The sequence below is a fragment of the Ctenopharyngodon idella genome, chromosome 9 (genome assembly GCF_019924925.1).
Source record: "Ctenopharyngodon idella isolate HZGC_01 chromosome 9, HZGC01, whole genome shotgun sequence".
Classification (NCBI taxonomy): domain Eukaryota; kingdom Metazoa; phylum Chordata; class Actinopteri; order Cypriniformes; family Xenocyprididae; genus Ctenopharyngodon; species Ctenopharyngodon idella.
Window position 1 is genome coordinate 1,773,212 of NC_067228.1, and position 19,189 is coordinate 1,792,400.

General features: G+C 38.9%; 3 protein-coding genes and 1 long non-coding RNA gene across 4 annotated transcripts in view; 3 read left to right on the forward strand and 1 right to left on the reverse strand.

Moving 5' to 3' along the window:
• Positions 1 to 4,431, forward strand: part of LOC127519121 (uncharacterized) — a 47,701-nt gene extending 43,270 nt beyond the window's left edge. Inside the window, exon 2 of the long non-coding RNA XR_007931727.1 lies at positions 2,535 to 4,431. This is a non-coding gene — a long non-coding RNA (uncharacterized LOC127519121). The remainder of the gene's footprint in view (positions 1 to 2,534) is intronic.
• Positions 1 to 4,431, forward strand: part of LOC127519113 (TBC1 domain family member 8) — a 41,273-nt gene extending 36,842 nt beyond the window's left edge. The window contains exon 20 of the mRNA XM_051906572.1: positions 1,235 to 4,431. Coding sequence (XP_051762532.1) covers positions 1,235 to 1,585 — 351 coding nt within the window. The 3' untranslated portion in view covers positions 1,586 to 4,431. The remainder of the gene's footprint in view (positions 1 to 1,234) is intronic.
• Positions 4,432 to 8,086, reverse strand: rpl31 (ribosomal protein L31). The gene is made up of 5 exons (XM_051906588.1): positions 8,007 to 8,086; positions 7,355 to 7,455; positions 7,152 to 7,277; positions 4,663 to 4,775; positions 4,432 to 4,500 (listed from the first exon to the last, which is right to left on the reverse strand). The coding sequence occupies exons 2-5, from the start codon at positions 7,453 to 7,455 to the stop codon at positions 4,469 to 4,471; spliced, it is 372 nt and encodes a 123-aa protein (XP_051762548.1). The 5' UTR covers positions 8,007 to 8,086; the 3' UTR covers positions 4,432 to 4,468.
• Positions 8,087 to 8,246: 160 nt separating this feature from the next.
• On the forward strand, positions 8,247 to 16,477 carry cnot11 (CCR4-NOT transcription complex, subunit 11). The gene is made up of 8 exons (XM_051906584.1): positions 8,247 to 8,470; positions 9,685 to 10,040; positions 10,362 to 10,526; positions 11,086 to 11,238; positions 11,310 to 11,512; positions 14,987 to 15,189; positions 15,331 to 15,427; positions 15,565 to 16,477. The coding sequence occupies exons 2-8, from the start codon at positions 9,722 to 9,724 to the stop codon at positions 15,760 to 15,762; spliced, it is 1,338 nt and encodes a 445-aa protein (XP_051762544.1). The 5' UTR covers positions 8,247 to 8,470; positions 9,685 to 9,721; the 3' UTR covers positions 15,763 to 16,477.
• The last annotated feature ends 2,712 nt before the right edge of the window (positions 16,478 to 19,189 follow it).

The following is a 19,189-nucleotide window of genomic DNA, read 5'->3' on the forward strand; positions in this document are numbered from 1 at the left end:
TCATGTTAGCAACATGCTAATCATTTTAGCATCATGCTAGCAACATGTTAATCGTGTTAGCATCTTGTTAAAAACATGGAAGCAACATGCTAATCATGTTAGCCTAATGCTAACAAGATGCTGATTGTCGTAACATGTTAGTAACATGCTGATCGTGTAACATCTTATTAAAAACGTGTTAGCAACATAATCAATCACTGTGTTAACATCATGCTACCAACATGCTAATCGTGTTAGCATCTTGTTGAAAATATGCTAGCAACATGCTAATCATGTTAGCAACATGTTAATCTTGTTAGCATTTTGTTGAAAACATGCTAGCGACATGTTAATCATGTTAGCATCACATTAACAACATGCTAATTGTGTTAGCATCTTGCTCAAAACATGTTAACAACATGTTAATCATGTTAAAATCATGTTTGCAACATGCTAATCGTGTTAACATCTTGTTGACAACATGCAAGCAACATGTTTATCATGTTAGCTTCATGCTAACAAGATGCTGATTGTGGTAACATGTTAGTAACGTGTTGATCGTGTTAACATCTTATTTAAAACATGCTAGCAACATGTTAATCGTGTTAGCATCATCTTAGAAACATACTAATCATGTTAGCATTTTGCTTGAAAACAGGCTAGTAATATGCATATCATGTTAGCATCATGCTAACAACATGCTAATCGTGTTAGCATCTTGCTGAAAACATGATAGCAACATGCTAATCATGTTAAAATAATGCTAGCAACATGCTAATCATGTTAGCATTTGCTGAAAACATGCTATCAGTGTAGGGGGCGGTGTAGTTTTGCACAGCGAGCACCACTCACATTTTCTTCAGGAAATGTACACTCTAGTTATTACTGTTAATATTATTAAGTAAAACCAATAAAAGAAATATTACTATTGCAATATTTCACTGTAAAATAAAGTTGAGTATTTACTGTAATATAAATGTAATTATTATTTTATTTTACATTACAACTCTAAAATTACAGTACTTGTTTATGGTGGTCTTTATTTTTAAACTCTAAACTGGAAAACTGCAGTGAGCTCTTAAAGGGACAGTTCACCCAAAAATGAAAATTCTGTCATCATTTACTCACCCTCAAGTTGTTCCAGACCTGTATGAATGCGACTCAAACTCAGAGCAGATGTAGATGGTGTTGAGCAGCATTTACTGTGAATGGAGTAATTCAGAAGTCTACTGTTGTGTGTGATTTGTGTCATCAGCGGGAGTTCATCCAGTTTTGTAAGACGCTGTACAGCATGTTTCAAGGCGAGCCGTGTGAGGCCGAGCTCTTCCAGGCCATCGGGATGGTCACCAGTCTCGTGCTGCAGATCGGAGAGGCGCGACACCGCGAGCGTTCGTCAGCAGAGGACGCTTCGAGAGACGCCGGCGAGTCGGACGCTCACTGGTCGGTGAGCTTCGAGCAGATTCTGGCCTCTTTACTGACCGAGCAGGTGCTGGTCAACTTCCTGGAGCGGCCCGTCGACCTGAGCGCAAAGATCGCATCCGCAAAGACGCAGCAGTATCAGGAGCGCGCCGGTCTGCTCATGATCCAGCATGCAGCGGGCAGGTGATGAGCTCCAGATGACGATTTCACGTGTGCCTTGATCATGATGATTCACGAGCGTATGGAGGACCAAACAGGCAACAAATGATGTTCTTCCTCAGTGTTTCCATCTTGTTTTCCAGCACAAATATTTAAACATTCTTAAATCAAGATACATTTACTGGAGAAGAGAAATGACTGAAGAAATAACTGCCAATGGGGTCAGAAGAATAATCTTTGAATTAAGTTTATTTTTCTGACCCCATTGGCAGATATTTATTCTAAATATATCTAAATATCTTCAGTCATTTCTCTTCTCCAGTAAATGTGTCTTGATTTAAAAATGTTTAGACGTTTGTCCTGGAAAACAAGACAGAAACACTGAGGAAGAACATCATTTTTTTCCAATGTGACATCTATAAAATCCCATGATGCCGCTGGGGTGAGCTGGACTCCCCTCACTGAATGCTTTAATGTAGGATGTCGTGAACCGAAGCCTCGTGCAGCTGAGCCACATTGATCTGAGAGTGTTTTAGTTCACTGACCTCAGTTCAGCTTTACTGGTCACACTTTACAATTAGGTTTCATTTGTGAACATTAGTTAACACTGATTCTAAGCAATTATTACTCTTAGTTAAAGGATTAGTTCACTTCAAAATGAAAATTTCCTGATAATTCACTCACCCCCATGTCATCCAAGATGTTTATTTCTTTTTCTTTAGAAATGAAGGTTTCTGAGGAAAACATTCCAGGATTTTTCTCCATATAGTGGACTTCACTGGGGTTCAACGGGTTGAAGGTCCAAATGTCAGTTTCAGTGCAGCTTCAAAGAGCTCTACATGATCCCAGACGAGGAATAAGAGTCTTATCTAGAGAAACCATCGGTCATTTTCTAAAAATTACATACTTTTTAACCACAAATGCTCGTCTTGCACTGCTCTGTGATGCTCCACACATTACGTAATCATGTTGGAAAGGTCACGTGTGACGCAGGCGGAAGTACCGATCCAGTGTTTACAAAGAGAACGTGCAAAGACTAAGTGTTTTTCAATCTACCGCGGGACTTCGGCCTACGTCACGTGTGACCAATGCGTGGAGCATCACAGAGCAGTGCAAGACGAGCATTTGTGGTTAAAAAGTATATAATTTTTTATTTATTTTTAGAAAATGTCCGATGGTTTCTCTAGATAAGACTCTTATTCCTCGTCTGGGATCATGTAGAGCTCTTTGAAGCTGCACTGAAACTGACATTTGGACCTTCAACCCGTTGAACCCCAGTGAAGTCCACTATATGGAGAAAAATCCTGGAATGTTTTCCTCAAAAACCTTAATTTCTTTTCCACTGAAGAAAGAAAGACATAAACATCTTGGATGACATGGAGGTGAGTAAATTATCAGGAAATTTTAATTCTGAAGTGAACTAACTGTAAAGTGTGTCTGATTTAGATGATCTGTTCCTGTTCATCAGCGTTTCTGTTTTAAATGTGTTTTATGAATCAGTATTCAAACGCGTCTCCTCTCACTGACATCTGCTTCCGTCCTTCACACACGAGGAAAGTGTGATTGTTATAAATGTGTTTGTCACAACAGATTTTAAGCTTTTTTTTTGAGGATTCTGACTATAGCTATTAAATACCATGTAAGTTCAGTCTGATGGGATTGTTTACATGTTACAGACTGTATAAACGAGACTCACATGAAGGAAATATTGATCATTATGATTATTTTACCTGTTCCAGCAGCTGGATATCTGATCTGATGCTGCCGCGTTCAGTGTTTTAGTCATTTTGATTAAAAATTATGAGGTCAATTTTTTTTAATGAAATGTATTGTTCACCAAGATCAATATCATGCATTTAGAAAGCAGATACAATGAATGTACAGTGACATAACCTTGATTTCATTTCATGTTTTCTATAGGAATATTCCAGTTTAAGTTCTAGTTAAGCTCGATCAGCAGCATTCGATGCTTGCCAGCAATTTTGATTCATTTTCTTTAAGAAAGCAAACATTTTGTATAATTTAAAAGCTGAAATGTGATGCTAATAATTTTACATTCTGTTAAAACTTGTTTAATCATTTTTACAGTGTTTTAAGGTGAATGGCATTGTGATGGAAACAAAATTGTAAAACTACAATGAAAAGTTTTATTTCCATTCATGTTAACACTCATACAGTTGAAATAATGCTTATCAGATTCACTTTTTAGACACAAGTGGAAATTAATTTTTGTGGTAATCATTAATTTTGTTATATTTATTATTTGAAATATGCAAAGTACATTTTTTTGACTATCTGTACTAGATCCCGATGACACTGTCTGAACAAACGGATCCAGTTTCATCACTTCCAGTCAGTCTTAAAGAGACTTTAAAGTATTTTTGGTTTTCCTCATATCCATGTGTAAAGTGCCTTAACAAGTCACATGACTGATCCTCAGATTTATTGTGCCACAGTAAACTGATTCATTGTGAAAACCAAAGGGACCATGTTTAATTCTCCACTGCAGTGAGTTTATCCAAATGAAACATCTTGTTTCTAATTCTTAAAGCTGTTCAATGATCACGATTAAAATGTAATCATTATACTGTGGTTGTGAATGTAGATCTTGAACTCTTAATGGAACATGTAGCATTAGATTTTCTTAGTTGGAGGAACCAATCAGATTTGCCAAACGCTCTGCACAATCCCACCTCAAGCCTTTCTGAAGAAATAATCAGCTTTAAGTCAAGGTGTTGCTTGCTGTACAAACGCAATGTAATGTCACAGCATCTTAAGTTTACATATTACGCATGTTGATTTTATTCTATACGGTCTGTCAATATCTGCATATGACAATTCGTCTGACAAGAAATAAATCATACACAACAAAAATCCTTTTATGTTTTTATTCCAACAAGCATGAAGAGAATTAATTTTCATCCACATTTACAGTCTGAAGACCTGCGAACACAAAAAGCACAAAGTTTGAAATGTTAGAGTTTGTGTATCTTCAATAATCATTCAACAATAGATCCAAACACAGTATATGAGCTTCAGATGTCCTGCGTGATCTCAGAGAAACATGCATGAGGGCGAATGACACTAATTCAACATCATCCTCACCTTTGTACGTGGTGACGGGGACGTATGTGACGAGGGTGTACAGCTTGTTTGGAGAATCTTCGTCTTCATTGCGTTTCCTGGACAAACGCACACGCATGCGGTACGGCACATTCCTGCCAAACACAAGACGTCGCTGGTAAGCATCAGATGGGTAACGGTGAATGACTCTTATAGCGGCAACACACCGCTAAAATGCCTCCGCTTTGGGGTGAGTGTTTTTAATCCATGTTCTTGTCAGCACACAGGTAATACAATCATCACAGACGCAAGTGATTACAGTTAGAAACAGGCAAGCTTTGTGACCGAATAAAGTTGTGCTGAAAAATTATATAAACACAGCCAGTGTAATTACAACGAAAGCTACTGCATTTAAAAGAATTTTGCGTTTTGAAAGAATCAGGTGAATCATTAGGCTTGTTGGACTTGAAGCGTGCTGCACGATCGGTGTATGACATAAGCGATTCAAAAGCATAGAGCCGTCTGATCTTGAATCATTCTCGCGGTATTTTTGATGTCACACACCGATCGGTGCAGCGCTGCTTCAAGTCCAACAAGCCTAATGATTCAATTAACCATTCATAAAGAGAATCACTTACTTCACTCCTGAATGAATCAGCCGTTTAAACGAATCAAATGAATGAATGACTTAATCATTAAGACATTTACCACCACCTACTGGCAGTTTTAGTTTCTTATTTAGAATATTATTTCATTAAAAAATAATTTTATGTGTGTGTGTGTGTGTATAGACGTTTACTGCCCGGCCCAAAAAAAAAGTTGCTGTTTGGATTTAAAATAGGCAAATACTTAAGAATCTATGATTAGATCATTATTACAGTGATTATTATGTTTCTAGCATGTTATATGTTTGGCAACAGTTCTTCTAACACTAGTTGATGAAGTGTGTAGCTTTTCATTTCTTAAACATCCATGTAGAAAGACACATCATGGCCATATTCCAGGATGACAAAACCAAGATTCTTCATGCTCAAATTGTGAAAGAATGGTTTGGAGGAAGCATGAAGAATCACTTTCACACCTCTGAGTCCAGACCTTAAATTCACTGAAAGTCTTTGGGATGTGCTGGAGGAGACTTTACAGAGTGCTCACCTCTTACACTTTCAATACAAGATCATAGAGGTGCATCATTTTTGGTCAAGATCTTGTATTGACAATGCAAGAGTCTCCTCCAGCACATCCCAAAGACTTTCGATGAATTTAAAGGGTTAGTTCACCCAAAAATGAAAATTCTGTCATGTATTATTCACCCTCATGTCGTTCCACACCCGTAAGACCTTCGTTCATCTTCAGAACACAAATTAAGATATTTTTGTTGAAATCCGATGACTCAGTGAGGCCTCCATTGACAGCAATGACATTTCCTCTCTCAAGATCCATAAATGTACTAAAAACATATTTAAATCAATCTTTTGTCAAATCATGATTCGGATCAAACTGCTGAAATCACGTGACTTTGGCGCTCCGAACCGCTGATTCATAACGCTCCGAAGCTTCATGAAGCAGTGTTTTGAAATCGGCCATCACTATATAAGTCGTTATTTTGTTTTTTTGGCGCACCAAAAATATTCTCGTCGCTTTATAATATTAATATTGAACCACTGTACTCACATGAACTGATTTAAATATGTTTTTAGTACATTAATGGATCTTGAGAGAGGAAATGTCATTGCTGGCTATGGAGGCCTCACTGAGCCATCGGATTTCAACAAAAATATCTTAATTTGTGTTCCGAAGATTAACAAAGGTCTTACGGGTGTGGAACGACATGAGGGTGAATAATACATGACAGAATTTTCATTTTTGGGTGAACTAACCCTTTAAGGTCTGGAGGTGCCAATGGGAAAGTGATTCTTCCTCCAAACCATTCTTTCACAGTTTGAGCCTGATGAATCTTGACATCGTCATCCTGGAATATGGCCATGATGTGTCTTCCTACACGGTTCTTTAAGAAACAAAACAGCATTTTTAAACACTCAAGACATTTTTCACTTGATATTTGTATAAAGTAAAACTTTTGACGCTCACAGCCGCTCTCAATCCCAGCGCAAGAGTGAAGCTCAACTTTCATAGGAAAGAATTGAAAACGCTCGCTCTGTTCGGCGCCAGCAGAGAGCCTGAAAAGGTTGGGCAGTTTTCGACTTTATGCAAATATCAAGGCGGCAGCCAATCGCTGAGAGGTTCAGGTAGTGACATCAGTCTTGAGAGTTTAAAAATATGCAGGTTGTGCCTTGCAGTTGCAATATACATGTTAAATATTGCAGTTTGAAAGCTTCCGCTGTGAATATACTGGCTGGGTTTACAGAAGTGTATAAAACTGACAGCATATCTTTACTTGGGCCAGAGGTGCCCAATCCTGTTCCTGGAGAAGTTCAGCTCCAGCCCTGATCAAACTACAGTCACACCCCAAAGCGGAGGCTTTGAGTTTCTGACATTCACCATAAGACTCCAACCATCGGGACGTGTCTCACCTGACACCTTTGGCCCACACGGCCTTGTTGAGACGGGTATCGATGCGAACGTCAGGTGTGCCCATCTCCTTCATGGCAAACTTACGGATCTCCTTCAGAGCACGAGGAGCTCTCCTCTTGAAAGAGCTGGAGGAGCAGAGAGATGCATTAATACTCCGGTACGGATTAGGGATGAGCAGTTACTCGTTCCAGGAGTGACTTACATGCCGTGGATGCGCTTGTGGATGTTGATAGTGTACTCGCGTGTCACCACCTCATTGATGGCGGAGCGGCCCTTCTTCTTCTCACCCTTCTTCGGTGCCATCTGCACAAAAACACAGACACAATCACACACTGCAGCTGAATGCCAAACTTTACATGATGCACGTGATTCATTAACCAAAACAACCAGCTGACTTTCTCTAATAACACGTTTTATGTCATTTCTCATTATAAAAACTTGGAAAACTTATATAAACAGATGAGACTGGACAAGACACACATCTGTATAATACATTCATGCAGCTGTGTTGCAATATAATCACGAGCTAATGAGCTACATAGTGAAATAACTGATTACTACGATCATGATCATTCATATATGTAACTTTATTGACAGTTTCACATCGCGTAAAAACACCATTTACACTTAAAATCACTGTAATGCGGCGGTTTACCGCTTTCGCAGATTCTCTCACAGTCGCGTTAGCATTAAGTGTTTAATCGCTCACATCAGCGTCTTAAACACACCAAAACGCATCACAGTGATTCATAATGTGTCTGTAAACTCAAATGTGACATTAAACTTAATTATTAGCAATCAATAACGCGGATGATGCTGGATTTATAGACGATAAACGAGAGGGAGATACTCACTCTGTACGGAGAATGTGGGAAAGGAAGAGCGGTGGATTATGGGTCACATACAAGGCGGAATACGCATTCACATCCGGGTCATCCTACTGTATCGTGTTCTTGTTTTTTTTTTTTTTTTTTTTGTGACGTATATATGAGTGAATATTATAGTTATATTTTTAAAAATATAGCTTTTATTTTAGAACGCAGTATGTGATTTTAAACGTTTTCCGTATTGATTTTTGGAAACTACATCTCCCATAATTCCGTTCGCTTCACAGGAAGCGCTCACCGACAGCCGCGACGGTTATGAGTGGAAGTGAAGAAGATTCGTATTATGAAACAGAAATAGTTTAATGATTAAAAATATTACTACCTGTATTATCTCGCAGATAAACGTTATATCGGCGCTGGAGCGTCACCGCGTTTGTTTTTTTATTGAATATTCATGAGCTGACGGGACGGAATAAATGAGCTCCACTCAGGTAAATGTTGTTAATGACTGTGTCTCAAAACCTACAGAGTTCCCTACATAGACAGCGGTTTGAGGAGTTTAGGATGTGGAAAAAGTGCTTGTAGTATTTGATTTTCATCTAATGTGCTTCATTAAGCTGAGAAATCCAGTTATGTCGTGAAATAATTAGAATATAGTAACAGTTACCGCACAATAAATATATTAGTCCCATAAAGCCTTGTGTATGATATTTGTAGCACATTTCTGAGGCCTATAAGTTATCAAAACTTTGCTGTAAAACCTGTCACACACAATCTACTACTTGCCTTCTGTCGTCTAAATTGATAGTTTAGACTTTTTCAGCAAGTAAAAGTCTTTTAGTATAATCGTAGCTTCACGTGTCTTTAAATCTTTACTGATTTTATCAAAGTAAAAGTATTTCAACTGGACTGAAGCAAGTGAAGTTTACTTTATTATCCAGACATCATTTTATAGAAAAATCATGAGTATCAAATATGATCATCAGGCTTTTGAGGAATGTTTATTTGTTCATCTCTCAATCATTATTGTTTTGCATTATATGTTTTAAAACTATAGAGCTTTGATCATAAAACTAAACATTTAAATATCATCTTACTAAGATATGTTATTTGCAGATATAGATATTTATATGCATTTTATGTAAGTATCTGCTATACTTTTATAAAGATCTCGTTGATTTCCATTACAAGCATCAGAATTTCATCACTTTTTGGCCATATTAATATCAGCATCTGCACCAAAATTGCATATTTTTGCTCACTTTGAATCCCTGAGGTGTTTTTTCCTCCATATTCTCACTATATTAGATCTAGTATCGTCATTTAAAGTCATCAAAAAATCAAAATTAATTCATTTTTATGGAATATTGCAGTATTTATTATAAATGATTTATTGGTGCACATCATTATTGTTTTTAATTCATGTTCCTCATAATCTTGAATCAGAATAACTTCCCCTCCCTCTTGCAGCGACATCTCATCTCTGATGACGAGGGCGGGGCAACCTGTCACTCACATGAGATCCACCAATAGCAAACCACAACCATCCAATCAATTCCCCACAGACAAAATCAATCTACATTTGTTCTTGTTTGCGAAGCAGTTTCACTGTATATACATCAGAATAGGGAAGAAAAGACGAGCGCAACTTTGTTTCATGCGGACTTTAAACCTAATTCATCTATCGTTGTCTGTCTCTTTCTAGCTTTCTCGTTGATCCAGTGGCCTGCGTGAGAAGCATCATGACGCTGGCTCCTAAAGAGCTGTCGAACCTGCTGGGCATCATGTCGGAGGACGCCTGCAGCAACAGCTTCGAGCAGCTGTCCACCGCCTTCCACCACTGCTTCGGTAAAGCCGAGCACTTCCGGGTGGGTTCGGTTCTGGTGATGTTGCTGCAGCAGCCTGACCTGCTGCCAAGCGCTCCGCAGCGGCTCACGGCGCTCTACCTGCTGTGGGAGATGTACCGCACCGAGCCGCTGGCCGCCAACCCCTTCGCCGCAGTGTTTGCCCACCTGCTGAACCCATCGCCCACAGGAGAGGAGCAGGAGAAACCGCTCTCGGGTACGTCCTCCTCTTCTGCTTGTGTTTGTCTTGCATCACTCGCTTAGGACGTTCATAGATGGCTGTCCGTGAAAGATCATTTACATTTAAGCACTTAGCAGATGCTTTCACTTACAAAACAGGAACAAAGGCAGTTTGTCATTGAACCGACAATATTCATAATGTACAATGGCAGGTTTATTAGTTTTCAATCTTTTAGATGCCATGGACCTCCAAATATGATCTTCTTCATGCGAGAGACCCCCATTCCTAAAATTGAAAAGCCAGCTGTATATTCTCATGTTTAAAGACCCAATTTATACTGTGAATGCTTTTTTGCAGGTTTTCTTCCTCCCATCACTCTGCCGGAGAAGTTCTTCCTGTCGCAGCTGATGCTCGCCCCTCCACGAGAGCTCTTCAAGAAGACGCCGAGACAGGTGTCCTCCATGGATGTGAGCGCCACGCCGCAGACCATCGACATCAGCGGACTGCAGCTCGCCCTCGCTGGTATGAAGCAAACTACAGATGGTGTCGATGAAGTTATCTAACGCTGACATTCACTGAACATTTTTTTAATATTCTGAAAGAAGTCTCTTCTGCTCACCAAGGCTGCATTTATTTGATCAAAAATACAGTAAAAATTGTGAAATATTATTACAATTTAAATCAGCTGTTTTCTATGTGAATATATAGTAAAGTGTAATTTATATCCTGTGATCAAAGCTGAATTTTCAGCATCATTACTCCAGTCTTCAGTGTCACATGATCCTTCAGAAATCATTCTAATATGATGATTTGATGCTCAAGAAACATTAATGATTATTATCAATGTTGAAAACAGTTGTGCTGCTTCAGATTTTTCTTCATTTAGCAGATTAGAGCGATAATATACTTACATTTTATGACGATATACACAATCATACAACTGAGCTGATTTGCTATATAGTATACATCGCTTTAGGTGCAAATACTTATATATCCAACTTTATATAAATAGCTGGGCAATCATATAGTTAACAATCACAATTCCACAGAGATATAACAAATCTTATGTCTTTTCCTTTAGAGCGTCAGTCAGAGCTGCCCACTCAGAGTAAGGCCAGTTTTCCCAGCCTGCTTAGCGACCCTGATCCAGACTCCTCCAACTCAGGCTTTGACAGCTCCGTGGCCAATCAGATCACAGAGTCGCTGGTGACGGGACCACGTCCTCCTCTGGAGAGTGAGTGTGATACTGCTGTTTGGTTTGTATTTGTTGTGATGCTGCGGTTAAACAGTCTGGTTCTCCCTCAGGTCACTTTCGTCCTGAGTTTATCCGGCCCGCTCCGCCTCTTTTGGTGTGTGAGGATGAGCTGTCCTGGCTCAACCCGTGTGAACCGGATCATCGGATTCAGTGGGATCGATCCATGTGTGTGCGGAACGGCACAGGAGTGGAAATCAAGCGCATCATGGCCAAAGCTTTCAAGAGTCCATTATCAGCGGCACAGCAGACGCAGGTACGATACAACACACAGCTGAGACGACAGCTGAATCACACACACAGTATCATTGTTACAAATGTTCAAAAAATCTCAGATGTACTGAGATAAAAGTTTATAGCTCGGATATAAACACTGATGTCTACGGTAGCGATCAAATTAGAGTAAATATTTTGAAAGTAACTTGACACTTCAAATAATGATTGTATCATTTTATCATTACACCAGTAGGTGGCGACAAGTGACTGTTAAAAAATTTATTTGTCATTGAATCATTCATTCAAGAGATTTGTTCAGGAACGCTGATTCGTCCAGTAATGAAACAAGTCAAGTATTTATGAGTGAGTCATTGAATCATTCATTCAAGAGATTCGTTCAGGAATGCTGATTCATCCAGTAATGAAACAAGTCAAGCATTTATGTGTGAGTTATTGAATAATTCATTCAAGAGTAGGGTTGGGAATTGTGAGAAATTTTCCGGTTCCGATTCCGGTTCTGCCTAACGATTCCGGTTCCGGTTCCATTAAAATAATTAAACAACTAATAAAAATAGTAGTAAGGGAAAAATGCACAATACTCGACTCAAACTTTCCTTTTTGTGTTTATTATTCTTGTAAAATGAATTTAACAGACTGTTAATCTGAACAAATTCGCTAACACTTTACAATAAGGTTCATTAGTTATAACTACATTATGAACTAATAATGAACTGCATTTCTACAGCATTTATAAATCTTTGTTAATGTTAATGTCAACATTTACTAATACATTATTAAATTCAAGAGTTGTATTTGTTAACATTAGTTAATGCACTGTGAAGTAACATGAACAAACTATGAACAGCTGTATTTTTATTATCTAACATTAACAAATAAAGTAACAAATGTATCGCTCATGGTTAGTTCATAAATGAACCTTATTGTAAAGTGTTACCACAAATTAGATAAGATGCTTGAACACACATGTAAGATCCAGACAGGTGAAACAGAATATTTTTGTAAGTTGGATTCATAAAGACTTGTTTTTGAAAGAATGATTCAGTGATAGACACATTTTGAACAGTAAATGTGTTGCCACCTAGTGGCGTAACAATGCAATCAATACAGTCGTTAAACCACGTTTCAAATTATTATGCAAGTGACATATCAGTAGGATTTCAGTACAATAAACATTCAGATTTTAGTTTTTCTAAGAAAGTGTTTGTTTGTTTATTTATCCATGTCTTTTTAGATAACTGGTATCAATCTCAGACAAAATAATTTGCCAGGTCTACTTAGGTCTATGGAAACCCTACTTAGAGGTTGTTCTAAGTAGACTGAATGGAGATTATCGAATTATCATAAGATTTGTGAGTGATTTAGAGCACAGCAGAACTCGGCCAGATAAAGGCTTATTAAGGAAAGTTCCTGTCAAAAAAATTAATTGTATTAAAAGGGCAGCTATAAAAAAGCCAGTGTTGAGCAGCAAACAGGTATTTGAAGCTGCTGGAGTCTCTGGAGTCTTGAGAAGCTCTCCATGTTGGCTGGCAGTTGTGTGTAAAATTACATTTCAGCCACTCCAAACCAAAGCCTCACAAAGAGGAACATTTACAGTGGTTGTAGAAATGCATGAAGACTCATTTTTAAATAGTTTTATTCACTGACGAATGTCGTACTACAATGGATGGTCTAAAATGGATGGATTTCTGGATGGTTGGTGAATGACCACCAGGTTCCAACAAGACTGTGACGTCAGCAGGGAGCTGGCGGGTGATGATTTGGGCTGGAATATTGGGAAGTGAGATGGAAGGTCCCTTTAGGGTCTCTGAGGGTATTAAAATGACTTTTGCAAGATATGTGGAGTTCATAACTGGCCATTTTCAGCTATGGTATAAAAAACCTTCTGAAATACAACGTACTATGCACTAACCCATGCTGCAAAAAAACACCACAGCAATAAAACTGTTTGAAAATGTATTTCTACACTCACTGTAAATGTTCCTCTTTGTGAGGTTTGGTTAGTGGTGGCTAAAATGCATCTTTACGCACAACTGCCAGCCTGCATGGAGAGCTTCTCAAGACTCCAGAGACTCCAGCAGCTACAAATACCTGTTTGCTGCTCAACACTGGCTTTTTTATAGCTGCCCTTTTAAAACAATTAATGTTTTTGACAGGAACTTTCCTTAATAAGCCTTTATCTGACCAAGTTCTGCTGTGCTCTAAATCACTCACAAATCTGTGATACTTCAATAATCAGCATTCAGTTTTCACACAGTATTAGTTTTCATGCCTTTTGCACAACATTGCACCATTTCATGCTTTTCATCTTCAGAAAGATCTTTCTTCCTCCCCATATTGCATAAGCACTGTGACTTGCTTAATAATGTGGAACAACCTCTAAGTAGGGTTTCCATTTACCTAAGTAGACCTGGCAAATTATTTCGTCTGAGATTGATACCAGTTATCTAAAAAGACATGGATAAATAAACAAACAAACACTTTCTTAGAAAAACTAAAATCTGAATGTTTATTGTACTGAAATCCTACTGATATGTCACTTGCATTATAATTTGGAACGCGGTGTATTTGAAGTCCAGTTACTTTCAGAGGGTGATTTATTATACATAAACATCAGCGTTTCTATCTGAATAACAAACTTTTGTATACTTCTGTAATAATTGGAATAGGCCTATTTATCACAAAGAAATAATGATACTGTGCATTTGAAAAGATTGTTTGTGAAGCTGTTTATATCTACACATGGCAACTCTCTTTAGATCAACGGCAGCGCGAACGCAGAATTGAATGTCGCGATTTTATTTTTGTCAGATGTTTAATATACATGGGCAAATTGTTGTCATTTAGGAATTAGATCATGTGGGTGATGAAATCGAGAACGCGATCTTTTAAAGATTTAATTGTGCAGCTTTGGGCACCTCTCTCTCTCTATCTCTCTGCATTGAAATCTGACGTATATGAGTAGCGCGAGGGCTTTTCAGTGCATTCATTGCTATAATATTCAAGATGTGAGATGTCTCTATTAAAGGATACGCTCCCCGCACTTCGCCCACCCATCACACCAGAACCGTTTTCGGAACCGAAACTTAGAAATCTTGCACGGTTCCGGTTCTTTTCAAAAAACACTACCGGTTCCGGATGAGAACCGGTTCTCGGTTCCCAACCCTATTCAAGAGATTCATTCAGAAACGCTGATTCGTCCAGTAATGAAACAAGTCACTGAATCATTCATTCAACCCGAGTTTGGTTGTCTGTTAAGAATCATGGGATAATCGTGATCTCTATTTGAAACAAAAATATTGTGATTCTCGATTTTTACTGTATTTTTGATTAGATAAATGCAGCCTTTGTGCGCAGAAGAGACTTTCAGAAGCATATAAAAAAATCTTACCGATCTCAAACATTTGAACACTTGTGTGTTTTCTTTGATTTCTCCTCTGATGTTGAAGTGAAATGTGTTCCTCATGGTTAACTCTCTCTTTCTCTCTCTCGTCAGTTGCTTGGTGAACTCGAGAAGGATCCAAAGCTGGTTTACCATATTGGACTGACACCAGCCAAACTACCGGACCTGGTGGAGAACAACCCTCTAGTGGCCATTGAGATGCTCCTGAAGCTGATGTCATCCAACCAGATCACAGAGTATTTCTCTGTCCTGGTCAACATGGACATGTCGCTGCACTCCATGGAGGTGGTCAACAGGTGCGGCACAAAACTCTTCCTCTGATAATGTTTGTGGCAGTGCAGATGGGGCGTAAAACTCGATTCCCTGATCTGTGAAGCGTTTCATCTGTGGATGTGTGTGCTGTATGTGTAAGCGCTTCATTGTTTGTTCGACTGTAGGTTAACAACAGCGGTAGATCTTCCACCTGAGTTCATCCATCTCTACATCTCCAACTGCATCTCCACATGTGAGCAGATCAAAGACAAATACATGCAGGTAAACACAAGTACCATGATACCATGACCTGTGTGAGCAACATTTCATACTTTTATATATAGAAATGAATACATTTTTTCAGCAAGGATGCATTAAATTGCTCAAAAGTGATCATTTTCTCATTCTGTCTCCTGAAGAACCGTCTGGTCCGTCTGGTGTGCGTGTTCCTCCAGTCCCTCATCAGGAATAAGATCATTAACGTTCAGGATCTGTTCATTGAGGTTCAGGCCTTCTGCATCGAGTTCAGCCGGATCCGTGAGGCTGCGGGCCTGTTTCGCCTCCTCAAGACCCTCGATAACGGAGAGACGCCTGCCGAGGGCAAGATGGCCAAATGATGCAGACGGAGTGCATGTACTCCAGGACTAAAGCTGAGTCTCTCTATGAAAGCCTTTCAGTTCACAGCATATGAACTTCCTCGTGTTTTCTGTTCCTACATGTACAACGTGTTCAACTCTTGTGTCTTTGTTTTGATCCCGATTACTGCTGTTTTTTCGTCCATTAAAGCGATGGTTACTAACACGTTCTCAGACGACGTTCTTCATCGTGTCACAGTCATGCCGTCATGTGAGTGTGATCTCATTGAGATCCATTCAACCTTATGATCACCATTAATTAATGAGTGATGATGATGCTGAGCGGAATGTGTTCGTTTGACTGCGTGACATTTGGTTTGGATGTTTGGGTAACATTTTACTTAAGGCCTTTATGTATAATGCATTATAAAAAAGTATTTTTAATGCATTAATTATACATCTTATATTATAATGCATTGTTTGATCTCATGAATAATAATGTAACCACAGTTATAATACATTATAATACTTATCTATTCATTGTTACACCTTTAGAAAGTATAATGCATTAAAACAAGCTACCAATTTTGGAAATATTATGCTGCATTTAACTTGAAAATATGTAATGCATTTCAAAGGACATTATGAATACCTTTAAAATGCATTATACATAAAGGCTTTAAGTAAAGTGTTAACGATGTTTGTTCCTTCATATTCTTTCAACACAAATTAAAATGAAATGTTTAAGTTAACAATGTCAGAGTATTTGAGATGAATCATTTTTAAAGCTTCCATGCATTGCACTAAAACAGGTCAAATTTTATTTGTATGTCATTTCACATCACGAATTGTTTTGAATCAGCTTGACAAAGTCATATTGTTTATAATATAGTAATGTCTTAATAGTCACACTCATCAGTTTAGAGATGGGATAATTTACATGTGAGGACAGTATAAACCATCAACCAGATGAGGTTTGTTGGTTACACTTTACAATAAGGTTTAGTTAACTGCATTTCTTAACATGGACTGAAAATAAAAAAATCTAAAGCAATTATTACTCTTAACTAATGTTAACTTATAAGTGTTATTTTGTCAGTATGTAATTAGACTGCAAAAAATAAATACTAGTCATTAGAATATATTACATTTTAAAATACCTGTATGCAGACTACAGTTACTTTTTTATTGAATAAAAGAAAACTAATACATTATTAAAGAGGACATATTACGCCCCCTTTTCCAAGATGTAATATAAGTCTCTGGTGTCCCCAGAATGTGTCTGTGAAGTTTCAGCTCAAAATCCCCCACAGATCATTTATTATAGCTTGTCAAATTTACCCCTATTTGGGTGTGAGCAAAAACACGCCGTTTTTGTGTGTGTCCCTTTAAATGCAAATGAGCTGCTGCTCCCGGCCCCCTTTCCAGAAGAGGGCGGAGCTTTAACAGCTCACGCTTCGGTTGCTCAACAACAACAAAGCTGGAGAATCTCACGCAGCCAAAATGAGGATTGTCAGTAACGGTGTTCAGCCTTACATTGTTCAAACCGGAGTCGACACTGATGGAGAGACTCAGAAAAGTTACAACTTGACGTTTCTGAATGGTTAGTGGATAAATTTATGTAGTTGCTGTGGAGTTGATTCAACTCATCCACTAGCATGTGCCGTCATGTTAATCTTTTGTGCAAATCCAGCGTTGAATTGACCCTCGTTTGTGAAGCAGTCCGGTGTAAAATGACGGCATGTCAACAATACTCTACTACAACAACTCTTCCTCTTCTCTAAAGCAGCCCAACATGGCCTCACCCCCTTTGGTGTGTGTTCTCGGGGGTGGGGTTTATGTAAATTTTAGGGTTAGTGATGTCACTAACCCAGGAAGAAGCTTGTTGTAGTCCCTACCAGCCAGTTGTTCTAGTCCTTAAAAAGCGATTTCTGTAAAAGAAAATATCTCCCTTTGCATTGAACTTTGAGCGTCGTAACTTTGCAGATGTTGTTTATGCTCAAACAGCAACATTACACACTAACTAAAGTTAAAAAAGTGAAATCATAATCAACCACCCCTTTAAAATCAAAAGTTGTATCTATTAATATCATTTATTACCTGAGCTGACAAACAATGAACAGTTGTATGTTTATTAACATTAAAGATTAATATACACTGTAACAAATGCATTAACTAACATTAACTAATGGGGCTTTATTGTAAACTGTTACCTAATAGTATTTTACTTTATTTGAGTGTTCTGTATATATATGAGTAAAGCTGGATTAACATACAGTATCTCACAGAAGTGAGTACACCCCTCACATTTTTGTAAATATTTTATAATATCTTTTCATGTGACAACAGTGAAGAAATGAGACTTTGCTACAATGTAAAGTAGTGAGTGTACAGCTTGTATAACAGTGTAAATTTGCTGTCCCCTCAAAATAACTCAACACACAGCCATTAATGTCTAAACCGCTGGCCACAAAAGTGACTACACCCCTAAGTGAAAATGTCCAAATTGGGCCCAAAGTGTCAATATTTTGTGTGGCCACCATTGTTTTCCAGCACTGCCTTAACCCTCTTGGGCATGGAGTTCACCAGAGCTTCACAGGTTGCCACTGGAGTCCTCTTCCTCTCCTCCATGAGGACATCACGGAGCTGGTGGATGTTAGAGACCTTGCGCTCCTCCACCTTCCGTTTGAGGATGCCCCACAGATGCTCAATAGGGTTTAGGTCTGGAGACATTCTTTAGCAAGGCAGTGGTCGTCTTGGAGGTGTGTTTGGGGTCGTTATCATGTTGGAATACTGCCCTGCGGCCCAGTCTCTGAAGGGAGGGGATCATGCTCTGCTCATTCATGGTTCTCTCAATGAACTGCAGCCCCAGACCATGACACTCCCACCACCATGCTTGACTGTAGACAAGACACACTTGTCTTTGTACTCCTCATCTGGTTGCCGCCACACACGCTTGACACCATCTGAACCAAATAAGTTTATCTTGGTCTCATCAGACCACAGGACATGGTTCCAGTAATCCATGTCCTTAGTCTGCTTGTCTTCAGTAAACTGTTTGTGGGCTTTCTTGTGCATCATCTTTAGAAGAGGCTTCCTTCTGGGACGACAGCCATGCAGACCAATTTGATGCAGTGTGCGGCGTATGGTCTGAGCACTGACAGGCTGACCCCCCAGCCCTTCAACCTCTGCAGCAATGCTGGCAGCACTCATACGTCTATTTCCCAAACACAACCTCTGGATATGACGCTGAGCACGTGCTGGCCACCGTGCTGCAGCTCAGTTTCAGGGTCTTGGCAATCTTCTTATAGCCTACGCCGTCTTTATGTAGAGAAACAATTCTTTTTTTCAGATCCTCAGAGAGTTCTTTGCCATGAGGTGCCATGTTGAACTTCCAGTGACCAGTATGAGAGAGTGAGAGCGATAACACCAAATTTAACACACCTGCTCCCCATTCACACCTGAGACC